Source organism: Ylistrum balloti, unplaced genomic scaffold, assembly GCF_031769215.1.
Source record: "Ylistrum balloti isolate Yb309-2 unplaced genomic scaffold, AGI_CSIRO_Ybal_v1 Utg369912, whole genome shotgun sequence".
In the NCBI taxonomy this organism is placed as follows: Eukaryota; Metazoa; Mollusca; class Bivalvia; order Pectinida; family Pectinidae; genus Ylistrum; species Ylistrum balloti.
In genome coordinates, this window is record NW_026782034.1 from 780362 (window position 1) to 798389 (window position 18028).

Sequence of the window (18028 nt, forward strand, 5' to 3'; positions counted from 1 at the left end):
ATGACGAACGATAGGATTTTCGAAGCTGCTAAGCAAGGAGATCTGACTTACTTACAATCTCTGAGTTCAAGTTTTAATGAGAACACCTGTGATGAAAACGGAGCCAATTGTTTACATTATGCTGCAAGAGGAGGGCGACTTGACGTGGTTGAATATTTAATTAAGAAACGATACTTCAGTGCAAAGAAAAGAACAAGAGTTGGGGCGACTGCCGCTCACGATGCCTCTGCAACAGGTAAAACGGCTGTACTGCAATGGTTATTAAAACACACCGACTGTGTTGTCAATGACCAGGATGGCACAGGTGCAACTGTCACCCACCTGGCGGCCAGGTATGGTCATGGGAGACTCATTGAATGGCTCATGGACGAAACTGATGCTGATGTAATGATGAAATCTGCAAGTGGAGCTCTACCCATACATTTCGCTGTGACAGGAGGCAACCTAGATGCAGTAGATATAATTGTCAAGGAAACGCCCAGGTAGAATATCAAACACTACATTAATCAGATTACTGGAATGATGTTTATTAGTGTAGTTTATCCATCTTTGTAACATATATATATCATGGCAGTACAATTATTAATGTGATTGATTTGAATTCTTTTATATATATGAACAAAGTGCTGTTTTAGTATCTTTCATCAAAATATCACTAATTTGAATTATTTATATCTATAACAATACATATTCCGATATATCAATTATTCTGAACAGTTCAATTGTTCTATTATTCATGAATTCCCCAGTCTGACAGGGTAATGTTGTAAGTAAAGTTTACCTTGAAAAATTATTTTTACTATATTGATGATAATTTAAGTAATTAAAAGCATATAATTAAAGACAACCATTCATGATGTTGGGCCTGTATTATAACATGCTGTGATAGAGGACTATTGGGTTTGTTCAAACGAATGACCTCGTGTTTGCTTGCTAGGTCACAGGGGTCAAATGTTGTAAACATTTAAACCTACTCAATAATCATCTTAATAATGTAGGTACCCAGGATACTGATATTGAACATGTATGAACGGCAACTTGTTCAAAGCAATGGCCTTGACTCACTGCAATGTATTTCAAATGTATCAAAATATTAAAACAAACCCCTTCTCTATAACAATGAAGCCAGGGTGCTGATCTTGGGCCTGTAGCATCCTGTGATGAAACTATGTCAAGTTTGTTCAAATGACCCACTCTCAAGGTCACTTGAAAGTAGTAATATGGCTTGGCATATAATGTTATAGGTACTGAAAGATTCATTATGTTTGGGATATGTACCATTTCATCTGATTCGGTTAAGATTAATTGGGAAAAGATATTTGTTCTTTCCGATTTCCAGAACAGTCAACTTGCAGATGATCAATGGTGTGACACCAGTGTACCTTGCTTGTCAGGGGGGACAACTTGACATCCTTAAACTTCTGGTGCAAAAAGGAGGTTCTATAAAAATGAAGGCATTTGATGGCATGTCCTGTCTGCATGCAGCTGCACAACTTGGAAGGATTGACTGCATCAAGTGGCTGGTAAATCTTATTTTAATAAATAAAAAAGACAATGATAAATAACAATTGTCTTTGACATTTTAATCAATATAAGAACAAAGTCAAGAAGGAATACTAGCACATGAGACAACTATAGACAATAGAAATGCAGTGCCTTGGTAACAGATCTTTGTTTATAAGTCTGATTTCGACTTTGGGGTTATTAGATCCAGATTCAATAATACAGTGCTATAGAATGCATAAGATGACTTTATGTTCAAAATCAGAGCCATGTAAGTAACTGTGATATTTAATATAAGTAAGTTTTCTTTTCATTTCTCAAAAAGTTCCAAAGCAGCAGCACATTCATTAAATGAATTAAAAACCTACCTCTTAGTGAGTATTCATATTAATTTCAGTCCAGGAACTTAAATTACAATCATATTATTACCTAGTTTTAAGTGCAAATATTTGCATATGAAATTGTAGAATATTTGATTTCATAAAATGGTAATAAATTGACATTACGATGTCACTTTCACACATGACATCTAATTAGATATAGGATATGACTTCAAAAATCATACCGAAAAGTTTATCATCTCCAATATCAATGTAAAAAGTAAATACTGGATGTAGCATTTGTTTCCCACTCACACAAGATTGGTGAAATTTTGATGAAATTTGTTATGAATTTCTGTTTCAGCTCTCCATATTCTTGTTAAAATGTAGAATGCTATTTCCCTTTTTTTCAATATTTATTTGCCCTAAGTGGCCTGCTAGGTTTTAAATTAGGCTCTTAGCATCACTGATCACAGGATAAAATTGTATGATATATTTTGATTGATTATTTGGCTCTGTTGTATCTAATTCTACATTTATATTGAAATATGCTATTCTCAAGTTCTTTTTTATTTGTGTTTTATTTGGCTCTGCTGTATCTAATTCTACATTTATATTGAAAGATACTATTCTCATTTGTGTTTTTAGCCCACCCTCTGATGATGTTGGGCTATTCAAATTGCTCTGCCTTCTTGGTCTGTCGTCTGTTTGTAAACAATTTTTATTATATCGCTATTTCTTGAGAAGTACTTGATTGATCTTTCTCAAATGTCATGTATAGGGGCCTGTAGGTCCCTAATTGTGCCTGTTAGAGTTTGAGACTGATAAAAAACACAAAATGGCCAACATGCCGCCATCTTGGATTTTTTCAATGAAGTTTGTTAATTGCTATTTCTCGAGAAGTACAGGATGGATCATTCTTAAATTTTACATGTAGGTAGGTTCTCCTTTGTCCCTAGTTGTGCCAATTCAATTTTGGGTCTGATCAGAAAAACAAAATGGCAGACTGATGGATATCTTAGATTTTGACTTTGAAAGTTTGTCATCACTATATCTTGAGAACCACAGCATAGATCTTTCTGAAAATTCATGTGTATGCTTTCCTTGATCCCTAGTTTTGCCTGTTTGATTTTGATACTGATCAGAAGAAAACAAAATGTCAAACAAATGACCATCTTGGATTTTGACTTTGAAAGTTTGTTATTACTATTTCTTAAGAACTACTCCATAGCTCTTTCTCAAATTTTATGTAAAGGTTCCTGAAGTTCCCTTATTGTGCCTGTTGAGTTTGAGACTGATCAGAAAAACAAAATTGCCAACAGGCAGCCATCTTGGATTTTGCCTAGTAAAGATGTTATTGCTGATTCTGAAGAAGTGCAGAATGGACATTTCTCAAATTTCATACGTATGTTCCCTTTGGTCTCTCCTTCTGCACATTTGATTTTGGGACTGTTCACAAAAAACAAAATTACTTCTAGGCATTTGAATTTGCAGGTTAAGATTTATCACCACTATTTCTGTAAATGTCTTACCATTAAGAGCAAAAACAGAGAAGATAACTGAATGGGAAAGATCCTACTTTTAAAGAGCATATAAAGATCAAACAATGGTGGGCACCAAGGTCCGTCTTGGATCTCTTGTTTAATTTGTAAGCTCCCTTGCCAACTATCAAAATTAAAGGATTTGTCACATACATTGGACACTTATTGAGTTATGCCCCTTTCATTGCCAGTTTTAAACTAACATATTTTGTTGTACAAAGATCTTCATCTGTCAAAAGAGATAAAGTGTTTAAAATTGAGGGATTTTAATGTATATCATATCCTGTTACTTTTTCATAATTTTGAGGATGGAATTTAATGATGAAAGATAGATACCTTGAAAATAAAGTCAAAAGAAAAAAAATTAGTTCTTTGCATGTCTTCAATGAAAATAACATGAGCAAACCTTTTACAATTTTTTATGAAATGAGGAAAATTTCAAAAACCTTAAAATAACGATCTCTACAAGTATTTGTAATAAATCACACAAGTGCTTGTTATAAAAATCAATGAAAATATATCTGTACTGTTTTGAAACAAATAACTTCTCAGCATGCTTCATGTCATAGTGAAAAATCAATACTAAAGTGTAGGATGTTGAGAAATGCTACAGGATATTAGTTTACAATATTGATATTGTGAGTGGATTTTTATGTCAATTTGTTATACAATCAAGCTTCTGTAATGAAAACATGTAGAGTGGTTTTATTAAAAAAGATTCTTAATTGATGAACCAGTAATATAATCAGCAGGATCTGAAAAGTTACCAGGAGAATTGATTTACTTTTATACCATAATCTCTAATTAAATCTATAACTCTGCTTAAGGTATCACTCGCCATTTTTATTACAAACCCATCAAAGTCGCCAAATTAATTGAACATTGAAAAGTGATAATGACATAATTTTAGTTGTGATGTCATATGATTATGATCATCTGATTAATATGCTCTTATTGACTGTCTTATTTGCTGAAAATTTGTTGATATAGATCTAAAGGTTTTAAGGCTTCGTCCATTACTATGCAATTCAATGAAATTACAGCAGAGCTAACTTATAAAAAAGAAATGGGAAATTTGAATGTTAATTAAGTTTTAAAATCATGAAAACAGGTTAGTACTAAGCTTATGTATACTGTTCAGATTTTCAGATCATAAAACAATATTACTGTATTAATTCTATTTAACATTACACTAAGAAACAATGTAGTATTAAGTCATATTTGGTTCAGGTTCCCACTCTATCTTACATTTACCAATATTATGAGTTATTAATTGGTGTTGGTATGATTTGAAATGGTTGTTATTACATTATAATTTGACTTTCGAATCACTTTCGTTTATTGTCAGCAAACAGACATGATTTAAGGTTGTACCTTAATTAGATAGTGGTCACTGAAGTTAGTCATGTTCTGATAAATATAAATTTATACTTATTTTGCATCATTGAATTAATCAATCTGTCAATACTTGAAAATTGAATAAGTAGAGGAAACATGGTGAAGGGAGATAACTTGAATAATGCTCTCAAGATTATGAGAAACAATTGATACGATAATAAAATTGATAATAATTATTCAGGTAACCAAACCATATCAGTATTAAGTCAACTGATAATTTCTGTGGGTCAGTTATAAGGGTGATATTGATATATACACACTTACCAAGGAAGTGTTTATTTTGAATACACGTATGCATAAAAATAACTACAATCAAACTTGGATGTTTGGAAGTTCAAGGGACTACCAAAAAAACTTTGATATGTCGAGACTTCGAATCATACGTGGTGGGTTATATCTATTAACGTAACCGAGATGTTTATCACTTGCAGCAATAAAACCATACAACTGGAAACATTTATATATGATTCGTTATTTACACAATCCTATAACCACATACAAACACACAATACTCTCTCACCATACCAACAACACAGTAGCATATAATATATTATATTATCCCTACAATATATTATAATACCCTACTACACTACAACAAACACGATCAGAACTAATACAGTCTGTAGCTTGGCGAATCCTCGTTCCCACACTGGATCACCGTAACGAAACAACGAAGTTCGAACACAGTCTCTCCTCATCAACACAAGTCAACCACAAGACAGCACAACCATGTTCCCGACAGTGTACAGATTCAGCTGTACCGTCACTCAGCTTCAGTAGTATCCAGAAACTGGCTATGTCGATGCCAAGGCCGAGTAGAGTATGATGTGTCAATATACACATGTCACGTGCGACTCTCCATACATCACCGATACATAACAATAAGCTCATGTATATAACATAATACAGAAGCTAGAGTCATTCCACGTGGCCAAACCTCCAAACTTCACAACAAGTTGGTACTGGACAACATCACAAACCCTCGTGATTTGTCGTAGATAAATATACACAGGTGTGACTGAGAATCCGCTGGGTAGTATAGGTTTCCATAGTTCCAAACTAAGTCAGGGACTTCTTAGGTAGTAGTGGTAACGGTAAAAGCTACAACAAATTAATTAATTTCTATAACTAAATTGTCATATAACAATATAGACATAATCACGAAATAAATATACCATTAGAAGCAATATACCTTCCCATAACACATATTACGCTCCCCACTATGTAACTATATCCATGCACAAATAGTAAATTATGCGGAATTAATACATACGCTTATTATAAGTTATTATTTAATTATATCTAAATATCAGATTAATATACATAGATATTTATTTCACCTTAAGCGTAAACAACTCAGGCACACCCGATACCGTACGAGTACTCGCTCACCTTCATGCAAGTATTTCTTACCTATAAACAACACTCTATCGAACACCTGAACTAGATAATATTAGGCTCCCATACGCACCAAAAACTAAATATTAGCACTATATATGAAATGAAAGTTAAACAATAAACTAACTTAACTTTGAAATAAATCTATAAATTATTTAATCCTTACCATGATCTGTGTTTCACGCTTGTCAAACCTTCACCCGTATTCCCACCTGCCATTCAAACCTGCATACATGCGCAGTCGCCTACTTCCGTACTCGTGAGTTAATAACACTAAAACATGCGTGTAATTAAAATAATACCATGTAATTATACCTGCCCAAGTATGTCGATGTGTGACAATATTGACATTTTCATGTTCCTGGCTGTATATAGTTGATGACATGATATTTCTACCTGAACAAACACAACAAATACCAAAACACAAGATTAAATGAAAAGATGCATCTTCATCTTTAAACAAAACATTTTCATTCCTGAAAAAAATAAAAATAAAATAAAGAATAAAAATCAATGGGAAATTGATCCTTTATGTCATACAGTACATGCATTTTACAGGTCGATTTTAAATGAAACAACGTGCAGCATTAATGGCAGTTTAAAAGAAAGCAAATTAATATCGTTATGTATTCTGTTCCGACACGACAGCACTAACATCACACATCTGTAGAAACTACAAGAGTGATTGCCATTGTTCTAGATGATACTAGCCTGAATCTATCACAGAACACATGATTGACAAATAAATCAGAGTGAAACCATCATACAAATGATAGGATTTCCTCTGATTGTTTTCAAAATTCCCTAAATTAGACCTAACTAAATGCCATCACCACAATGGCTGCGGTGAACATCACACGACGTCCCATTAACTTCATTAAAGATCATGGCTTGTAAGTAAACAATTCAATTTAAATCTGCGTCCAGTCTTTAATTAACCCTGTAACACAGAACTAATGATAGGGGGCTATCGTAATCCAATTGTCTGGTAGCACTCGTCATTGAAATGTGTGAAATTTTGCCGCTAGGTGAAAATACCTGCACAGTGCAGGTAAATGTTTTGTTCAAATCATGCCCATGACTGCTGTGGTCTGTGAAAAACCTTTGTTACATTGAAAAGGTCAATTAATAAAACTTCTAACTGTCCGGGGGTAAGCTAGTAGTAATATATAGGGATAAAATTTGGGACTGGACAAAAACTTCGATACATCGAGAAATTTGAATCACCGAAGTTCAATTTTATAGAAGTTTGACTGTATATGCAATATTTTCACAAATTTGTGCGTATCTTCTTATATTTAGTGTACTTTTTATTGAATTTTCTCCCAGATTTTCCTGTTTTACAGCTGAAAGCACCCTCCATTAACCAAAAAAGAACTGATTCATCTTCAGATTAAGAAGAGGAATATCTTTAATATAATTCCAATTTCCAAGAAAATATTATGTTAATATTTTTTCAGTTTTTGTCTGCTTTGAAATAAAAGTTTCAAGTCCTGGTTTTTTTTTCTTATACTTGTATTTGATACCTGGATCTTTGTAATAAACTTTTTTTTATTGTTTTTCATCTTAAATTTCAAAAGCAGTATGTGAGAGCTTGTATTTACAACAGATATGTATGAAGTCATTTTTGTATTTAAAATTTGCATGTAAAGTCAATGAAGTAGAAGAACATTGATGGAATTTCAAAGTGTTCAAATGATAGTGGGAGTTTTCCTACCTTTGTAGGTACCTCTTTTGATTTTATATTGGAGTTATCTCCCATGAAGATACAATTACCTTTCTCATCAAATATATCTGCATTTGTTAGTGGAGTGTTATCTTTCTTAATATTGAATTGGCATAAGTACATTCTTTACGGTATAATTTACTTATCGGAGGGTAAATATTATATAAAAAAAAAATGAACATCACTGTTTGTCTTGTGTATTGATCATCATTAAAAAAAAAGAAAGAAAAAAAATACAGATGACATTCTCCTTTACTTAATAGCCATTATTTCCACTCATTGTTAGAAACAAGATACTTGTATTGTGTTACATAAAAGTCTAGGTGAGGGTACTTAACGTCACAGATTACACAGTTAAAGAAAACAGTCATATCATCAATCTGGATTTAGTGGGGCAAAGAATGGATGGAGTGGTTGTCCAAAATATTCTTATTTCCCAAGGAAGTTTGGAGCATGCTTATAAAAACAGAGTTTATTGGGTCTGAATCCTGTGTTATGGCTGTATTGTGATATAGGACTGTGACTCCATATTGATCAATAAATAAAACATCTGCAATGCTAACAGGTAATTCTACAACAGGTAATCAGAAATTAATGGCATTGACGATTGGCACGGTTACCTGCATTATTGATGGTGTATTTGTCTCTGTATACAAGCTGTAGAGAGACTGTTGGGAATCAACACGGAATAGATAAATGGTAGATATAAGACTTTTGTTTGTGATGAAGAATTACCATATTTATTCTAGTATTAATAACTACCCTTGCGAACCATTTATTTCCTTACTTGTATCATGAAAGTACTAAGTATGTGGTAAACATTCTCCATTGTGAAGAGTTTTTTAACTGCTGTCCAACACAAAATCAACAATATTCTTTTGAAAGAAGCAAGAAAATACCTATAAACACTATTCACTATTTGGAGATGCCTGGGTCTGATTATGGAGTAATACTTTGTAGACTTGATGCCAATGTCATGATTTGATTATGGAGTTGTACTTCATAGTCTTGATGACGTTGTCTTAGTTTGAATACGGAGCAGTACTTCATAGTTTTGATGAGATTGATGTGGCTTGGTTATGGAGCAGGACTTTGTAATCTTGATGACATTATGTTGGTTTTGGTTATGAAGTAGAACTTTGTAGACTTGATGCCAACATCTGACTAAGGTGATCAAATTTAAAGATATGTATGGTGTGGGTACTTGGCGAAATCTTGGGACATGTACAACAGGATCACACTTTTGAGAAATCAATTATTGTCAGAGATTTGATGAGCTCTTGATGAAAAGGAAACATACAGATTTTGAATACTAGATAATCTATCCAAAAATATCCAACTCAAATATTGAATACATTCAGGCTGTTGAATGGCTGTACATTTCTTTGAAGGTAGAGGATCAGAAACACAACCCTAATGATAGAGATTTTGATGGTGCAACCCCCCTCCATTTTGCTGCAAGCAGAGGTCATCACAAGACAATTGATTGGCTTATGAAGGAAGGTGGTGCCAAGATCACACTGGATAACCTTGGAGGGAGTCCACTACACAATGCTGCAGAACTGGGCCAATTACAGGTAAATTGAAGAACATGTATTGGCATTGGAGAACTCAACACAATTTTGTCATACTGTAGAACCACAATAGGCCTTTTTTGGCTACCTGTATTAGATGTAAATGAATGACTGTTCAATTGACCTTTGTCTTTCCATCTGACTCTCTACCCATGAGCATTCATTGTTTATCATATGTCATCAGACAATTCTTTTTACATTTCCTCAAATATTTGTATCAGTACTCAGTTCTAATCCCTGGAAAGTACTAGAGAAGTTTTTTTCTGTTTCCAAGAATACAAAAAAAAGGATTTTTAATTTCACATCCATAAGTTTTATCATATTTCTTTCTCATGGTCTGATATTGTGCTTGATGCATTTTAGAATTGATCCGAAACCTATAAAGATAATTTGATTCCTACTAAGTACTAATGAAACTTGTTATAAACGGCAGTAATCATAGTCTTCAGCAAGATCAAGTTTATGTAGGTATTTACAATTACACGTGTACAGTGAACGTTACTTAATATACAATTTCAGTTAACCAATATAGTTTCCACCCATCATTATCTTTTATACAGAAAACGTTCTCAAAGGTTTTTAAATGGAAGACTCGGTCTTTATATTTCATGTCTTTTTAGGCTTTTAACAAAAAGTTTAAATTCACCCTTTAATATGCAACATGCAATCAGGAAGTATGGACAAGATTTTGTTAAATTTAGAGTTAGTGTGAATGGTTTTGTATCTCTAGATGTAAATCTAGAATTTCTGTTGAAATTAAAAAGCAGGAAGTGTTGAGATTTTCAACATTTGATAAATGTTTTACTAGAACATGATGGTTATAATTAAATAGCTTGACAATTTTACCACAAGTTTTGTTGCATTCAACTTATGGTTCAGTGAGATCTAAATTTAATTTTACTTTTTTGTATGTAGCAATACTAACCAAACTTTATATCCTACTGTAGGGCAGCAGTAGCTTAGTCAGTAGCGCGTTCTGGTATGTTCAACCCTCAGGTGAAGTTCCCAGGAGTGGTTTGGCACATTGTAGGTGTGGTGGGTTGTGTCTCTGAGGAAGCTTAGAGATGAACTAGTCTGTGCTTTCATGGTTGTGGCCTTGAGAATGACACTTACCCTAATTGATCTGAACGACATGCAACATGCTTCTTGTATGTTGTTCAGTAAGGTTGTCACCAGTTTCAAGGTAACTCTGCCTCAAAATGACATTGACACCAAGTAAACAAGAAAAAGATCCATGTTGTGACATGAACACTGGCGAGCCCTATCATATCACTAGCAACTGTAACTGAGCCTTATCATTTTCATTAGTACAGAATTGACATCTTTATTGTGGTTTAGTAGAAATATCATTGTCTTGTGGTATTTCTATCCACAGCTTTGAATCAGATATTATTACCAAAATGTTGATCCCCTGGGTATATGAAATCTAGTGTTTCATAGCAGATTTGTAAATAATTAGTTTAATTTTCTTCTAAAGGTTCAGCATGTACAATCTAGTATTTTGAAATGGTCTTCATTAGAGGTAGTATGTGTGTTGGAGATTTTTTCTCTCCGTGTTTAGCACTCGCATTTATGTCTATCATCACTTGTAGCAGAATCTTGCATGTTTTACTGAACAATTACTGAACAACTGGTAGAGCCTTACACTTAACAAATGTGGTGAAGAGCCAAAGTATGTGATACGGTCCCTTACAAAGGTAATTTGTGTTTCTGTGGGAACACAGACTATTCTGTATTGTTGTGGTTGTGACCTTGGGCATGATGCTTTATCCCGAATGCTTTGGAGATCATGCAACAAGCACCCTGTATGCTGTTCATTTAGACAGCCACCAGCTATAATAAGGAGATCCTGCCCCAAAAGGACAAGTCAAAAGGCTGATAAATATAGCAATTAGACAAAGTTTTACTGAAGACCACCTTGGTATCAGATTTGCCGGAATTTGATTACAACTTCTCTGCTTTTGATACATACTTACATGCATTGTACCAGTAATGCTGTGTCAACTGATTTTGATGATAGTTCTCTGACTGTTGAAATACTGTACCGTCTAATCTGTTGACAATCAGTGTCTTTTATGTACAATGTTTAACAATCAATAGGTACAGTGTGACCTGGAGCACTGTCTTCAGTAATAGTACGTGAAAGAGATAGATCTGTATCCAGCATGTGGATATACCAGTCTCTAAAATCTTTAGGGTGTTTCCTGTAAAATATTAGAATGGGTACAAGTAGATCATCTCAGCTGTGTTACCTGGGTAAGTCAAATAAGTGTTAATTAGCTTTACATATTAATTAGATAAATGAATGAAGTGGTGAATAATATTAACTAATCTGAGTGACTGCTTAATTAGCACAGATAAGTATATAGATTATGATTTAAGGGAACAAACAAGGTGATGATGATTGAGTGAATCAATGAATCTGTGTCTTTCGATGAATAAATCCATCAAGTACAGAACATGTGTGGATTGTGATATTGTTAAGTTTCTGATGAAGGCATGATTAGTTGGTTAAATAACTGGCTGAAGGCTGATTGGTTGGTAAAGGACTGGCTGAAGGCTGGTTGGTTGGTTAAGGACTGACTTTTCCTGTGTTCTGAGTATGATAGATATCCTTATCTAACCAGTTCATAGCCTTACACTTATTCACTGTAGATCAGCTGTGGTTTACTATGATATTCTATAAAAATCTGTACTTTATTTTCCGGGTTATAACCCGCACTAGTATATTAGCTGCAGGACCAGTTTTTTTAGTGAATTATAAGCTGCACCCTTCCTTACGATATTGTGACCACTAATGTTGATGTTTGATAAAATGGTAACAGATAATAAAAGGAAGTTTATCACCAACATCAGTGTAACATTTAATAAAAATTCAGTGATGAATTTTGCACAAATATTTTTGTGTTGAGATATTACATCAGATGTGATATAACTGGCACATTTCCTCAGGTGTGATATGACAGGTACATCTCCTCAGGTGTGATATAACTGGTACATCTCCTCAGGTGTAATATAACAGGTACATCTCCTCAGGTGTGATATAACTGGTACATCTCCTCAGGTGTGATATAACTGGTACATCTCCTCAGGTGTGATATAACAGGTACATCTCCTCAGGTGTGATATAACAGGTACATCTCCTCAGGTGTGATATAACAGGTACATCTCTTCAGGTGTGATATAACAGGTACATCTCTTCAGGTGTGATATATCAGGCACATTTCCTCGGGTGTAATATAACAGGTACATCTCCCCAGGTGTGATATAACAGGTACATATCCTCAGATGTAATATAACAGGTACATCTCCTCAGGTGTGATATAACAGGTACATCTCCTCAGGTGTGATATAACAGGTACATCTCCTCAGGTGTGATATAACAGGTACATCTCCTCAGGTGTAATATAACAGGTACATCTCCTCAGGTGTGATAAAACAGGTACCTCTCCTCAGGTGTGATATAACAGGTACATCTCCTCAGGTGTGATATAACAGGTTCATCTCCTCAGGTGTGATATAACAGTTACATCTCCTCAGATGTGATATAACAGGTACATCTCCTCAGGTGTAATATAACAAGTACATCTCCTCAGGTGTGATATAACAGGTATATCTCTTCAGGTGTGATATAACTGGTACATCTCCTCAGGTGGGATATAACAGGTAGATCTCCTCAGGTGTAATTTAACAGGTACATCTCCTCAGGTGTTATATTACAGTTACATCTCCTCAGATGTGATATAACTGGTACATCTCCTCAAGTGTGATATGACAGGTACATCTCCTCAGGTGTAATATAACAGGTACATCTCCTCAGGTGTGATATAACAGGTACATCTCCTCAGGTGTGATAAAACTGGCACATTTCCTCAGGTGGGATATAACAGTTACATCTCCTCAGGTGTGATATAACAGGTACATCTCCTCAGGTGTGATATAACAGGTACATCTCCTCAAGTGTGATATAACTGGTACATCTCCTCAGGTGTGATTTAACAGGTACATCTCCTCATGTGTGATAAAACAGTTACATCTCCCCAGGTGTGATATATCAGGTACATCTCCGCAGGTGTGATATGACAGGTACATCACCTCAGGTGTGATACGACAGGTACATCTCCTCAGGTGTGATATAACTGGTACATCTCCTCAAGTGTGATATAAAACAGGTACATCTCCTCAGGTGTGATAAAAAAGGTACATCTCCTCATGTGTGATAAAACAGTTACATCTCCCCAGGTGTGATATATCAGGTACATCTCCTCAGGTGTGATATGACAGGTACATCTCCTCAGGTGTGATATGACAGGTACATCTCCTCAGGTGTGATGAAAAAAGGTACATCTCCAAAGGTGTGATATAACAGGTACATCTCCTCAGGTGTGATATAAAAGGTACATCTCCTCAGGTGTGATATAACAGGTACATCACCTCAGGTATGATATAAAAGGTACATCTCCTCAGGTGTGATATGACAGATACATCTCTTCAGGTGTGATATAACAGGTACATCTCCTCAGGTGTGATATAACAGGTATATCTCTTCAGGTGTGATATAACAGGTACATCTCCTCAGGTGTGATATAACAGGTACATCACCTCAGGTATGATATAAAAGGTACATCTCCTCAGGTGTGATATGACAGGTGTGATTTAACATACATCTCTTCATGTGTGGTGTGATATATATAACAGGTACAGGTACATCTCCTCATCTCCTCAGGTGTGATATAACAGGTACATCTCCTCATGTGTGATATAACAGGTATACCTCTTCAGGTGTAATATAACAGGTACATCTCCCCAGGTGTGATATAACAGGTATATCTCTTCAGGTGTGATATAACAGGTACGACTCCTCAGGTGTGATATAACAGGTATATCTCTTCAGGTGTGATATAACAGGTATATCTCTTCAGGTGTAATATAACAGGTACATCTCCTCAGGTGTGATATAACAGGTACATCTCCTTAGGTGTGATATGACAGGTACATCTCCTCAGGTGTGATTTTTCTCTTCAGGTGGCCTTAAATCCAACCAGGATGTGAAATTTCTTTTTTCTTTTATATCCCTATCAAGTGCAACATGATTTTCTACTATCTTTTATCTATTCACTTGATAAAGGAAAAGATTAGATTGAACTTTCACACTTTTTCGAGTTTTAGAAACATTCTCATTTTATATTAGGATGTTTGCAAATGTTTGGATTCATATTGCATATGGATAGGGTTTCACATTTCTATGATGTTATTTTTTATGTATCTTCTACTTTTCTAAGTGATTACTAGGTATAACAACTAATTGTAGCTTGTGTCCAATGCATCCCATTATGATTCTAGAGTGATTTTGATCAAACTTTTTAAAGAGTCAATGATGACAATGGGGTGAGTTTCTGTTTAAATGTTCCAGGGCTTTGCTAAAGTTTTAAAACTGATTTAGATTTGTGCAATATAGCTTAGCCCTTATACAATTTATGTGTCTATTATGAAACAACATGAAAGTAAACCGATGTTTTCAGAAGGTCGTTATGGATTTCCAACACACAATGCTTTGCCTTAATTTCCTAAGTTTTGAAATACATGATTAGTTAATCTACAAAAATACAAGTGAATTAGGTAGACCTTGATTTTATAGTATTACATGTCATCAAAGGCAAGGTTGTGATAGCTCAGTCAGTAGAACGTTAACCTATGCAACCTCAAGTGAAGATCCGAGATGTGTGGTTTGATACTCCCTATATTATTGTTTAAGTCCTGAAGTCATGAGAAGCTGTCTCGGTCATGCCTTTGGGTAAGCCACTCAGGGAGGAATGAATGAGGCCTTCCATATGTTGTTCACTGAGGAAGCCACCAGCTACTAGGAGAACACATCTATTAATGGGGCGATAAACTCGGCAAGCAAACATTCTGGTCAACTTTTATTATAGTGACATGGCTGGGTTTATAGTTTAGTGTTTTGATACATGAAAGTGTCCAGATAATATATCCAAAAGTTCGAGATTAAAGATAATCTTAACAGGTGTTCGGTTTGAACAGTAGGAGTTAGGGTAGTTATTACTTCTAACAGAAAGTCTAGCTAGGTTCCCTGGGGAAATTGAATGTACAGCTCTAACCAGTCATCAATAGATGTAGCCAATGGAGCTAGCAATTTGTTAATAGTTGTAACAGTCAAGTGTTAAAAGCTTTCATAGGTACTTATACGTGAGTAGCATGATACAACCTACTTTCAACACTTGCTTTAAAAGTATATTGTAAATTTCAATTATTATGTGTAAGTAAACTGGTTGGAAGGGTTGATTCAAGGTGAATTTTGTAGCAGAAATCTGTTATTGTTCATATTGTATGTAGCAGAAGTAAAGGAAATCTGTACTAGTCAGTGATGTATCTGTCACCTTTGACTAGGCTTTTCTAAAGGGTTGAATTCGCTGAAGATTATAATACATTTGATTCTGTGTTCAAACCTTGACATTAACAGGATTTAGAGCTCACCTGCCCTTTGAGCCATCTGTATTAATAGATTTAAATATATTCAATAACCAATTTATAGTCACTGGGTCATGGTATTAGTGTAGTTGCTTGGGGAATGTTCTTTGATATTTGCAGAAATTGACTAACTGAACTGACAATGTCTTCTTGATGAAATGTAAAAGAGGTGAGCAATACAGGCCAATTGGGCCTCTTATTTGATTTATACAAGCCTACATTTGGATATCTCTTTTCAAAGAAAGAAAATACCAACATGGCAACATTATCATAATTCAAACTCAAACTCAATAAAACTAGGGCAAGATAAGAACAAAAGGTTTACAAAGAGACTCCTGAAAAAGTACAAGGGTAATAAGACCAGTAAAGGAGAATAAGATACAGCAATGAGGTAAGTTGAGCAGCAGATTTAGTGGTACAGTATTTGTTCCTGGGCATTTTGTCCGGTAATAAGCCCACCCTCTGACCTGGAGTAAGTGGTAATGTGTTGGTTCCTAAGGATTGTTGTCCTGCAATAAGCCCACCCTGTGTTTTTGAGTAAGTGATAATGTGTTGGTCCCCTGGGATTGTTGTCCTCTAATAAGCCCACCCTCTGACTTCGACTAAGTGGTAATGTATTGGTCCCCTGTAATGAGCCCACCCTCTGACTTTAGGTAAGTGGTAATGTGTTGGTCCCCTGTAATGCGCCCACCCTCTGACTTTAGGTAAGTGGTAATGTATTGGTCCCCTGTAATAAGCCCACCCTTTGACTTTAGATAAGTGGTAATGTGTTGGTCCCCTTAGATTGTTGTCCGGTAATAAGCCCACCTTCTGACTTTGAGTATGTGGTAATGTGTTGGTCCCCTGGGCATTTTGTCCTGTAATAAGCCCACCCTCTGACTTTGAGGAAGTGGTAACGTGTTGACCCCCTAGTATTATTGCAGCTATTTGTTCAAATTTCTGCCTGCATGTTGATGTACAGATGTCTATCTTCACAGATGATAAAATTACATATTTTTTCATTGTAGAATCGACCATGAAAGATAATAATATTTCTACTTCACCTACACATCAAGCCATATGCAAAAATAGATTTTCCTTTTATTTGACCTTTAGCAAATGCTACTTGTACATGTCTTTGTTGTAGGATATTCATGTTTCAATTTTGCAGCAATATTAGTAGGTTGAATTTTCTCTCACCTGCCAAATTCTGCAAATGATATAATTACATAGGTGTGTTTGGGAGTTGAGCCCTCATTTTAATAACTTGTACAATAAATTGTACAACATACTTTGTGAACGTAATATTTTAGCATAATTATTGTTCTGAACATCAATTCAGTCATCATACAGATCTATCACAAATACCCAGTGGTCAGACAAATCACAGACCAGTTAAGTGTAGTTAACATTGGTTTTCTTAGGCGAACATTGATGTAATCTGAAATAATTTGTTGCATTTGTTCATGGAATTATCAATCTTGCAATGTAGAGATAGTGAAAGCAAAGACTACCTTGATTCAGGAAACTTAAATGCTGATAGGTTTGTACCCATTGGCTATATGTTGATCTGTACTTAGGCCAACAGGTACAAATCCATCAATACATTCGTCTGAGACACCTGGCCCAGACAGTGGTGTCCACACCTTATCACCTGTAATTAACAAATCAAAAGCTAGGGGCTCTGATCCCAGGTTCACACCATGTACAGATAAATTCCAAATTATCTGCATGTAGATATAAAAAATTGGATGCCCCAAGGAAAGCACTGACTGTTTATCTTGTATTTGATCAAGGATAGAATCATAGGGTATGTTCTTAACCATGTTTGTTGTTGGGTCTCGACCTGTCTTTGAATTTCAAACAAAATTTGGATATCCTCATTTTAGTAAGCTCAGCCAAAATCAGAACTTGTGGAATGGCAGCGGTATCAGTCATCTGTATGTAATCAACTTTCATTTCAAACGTTTCTACCAAAGAGCTCCATCATTTGTCATTCAATTTGTAATGTTGTTAGCAACAACTAAATATTTGCAACTAATACATGTAGTAATGGGCAGGAACAGATCATCACAATCATGCCCCCAGATTAACTCTAAGGAT

General features: G+C 35.0%; 1 protein-coding gene across 1 annotated transcript in view; it reads left to right on the forward strand.

Moving 5' to 3' along the window:
- The window catches only part of LOC132546758 (espin-like), a 61286-nt gene continuing 43258 nt past the window's right edge, over positions 1-18028 (forward strand). The window contains exons 1-3 of the mRNA XM_060210477.1: positions 1-482; positions 1340-1523; positions 9278-9463. Of these exons, the coding sequence (XP_060066460.1) occupies positions 1-482; positions 1340-1523; positions 9278-9463 (852 nt within the window). The remainder of the gene's footprint in view (positions 483-1339; positions 1524-9277; positions 9464-18028) is intronic.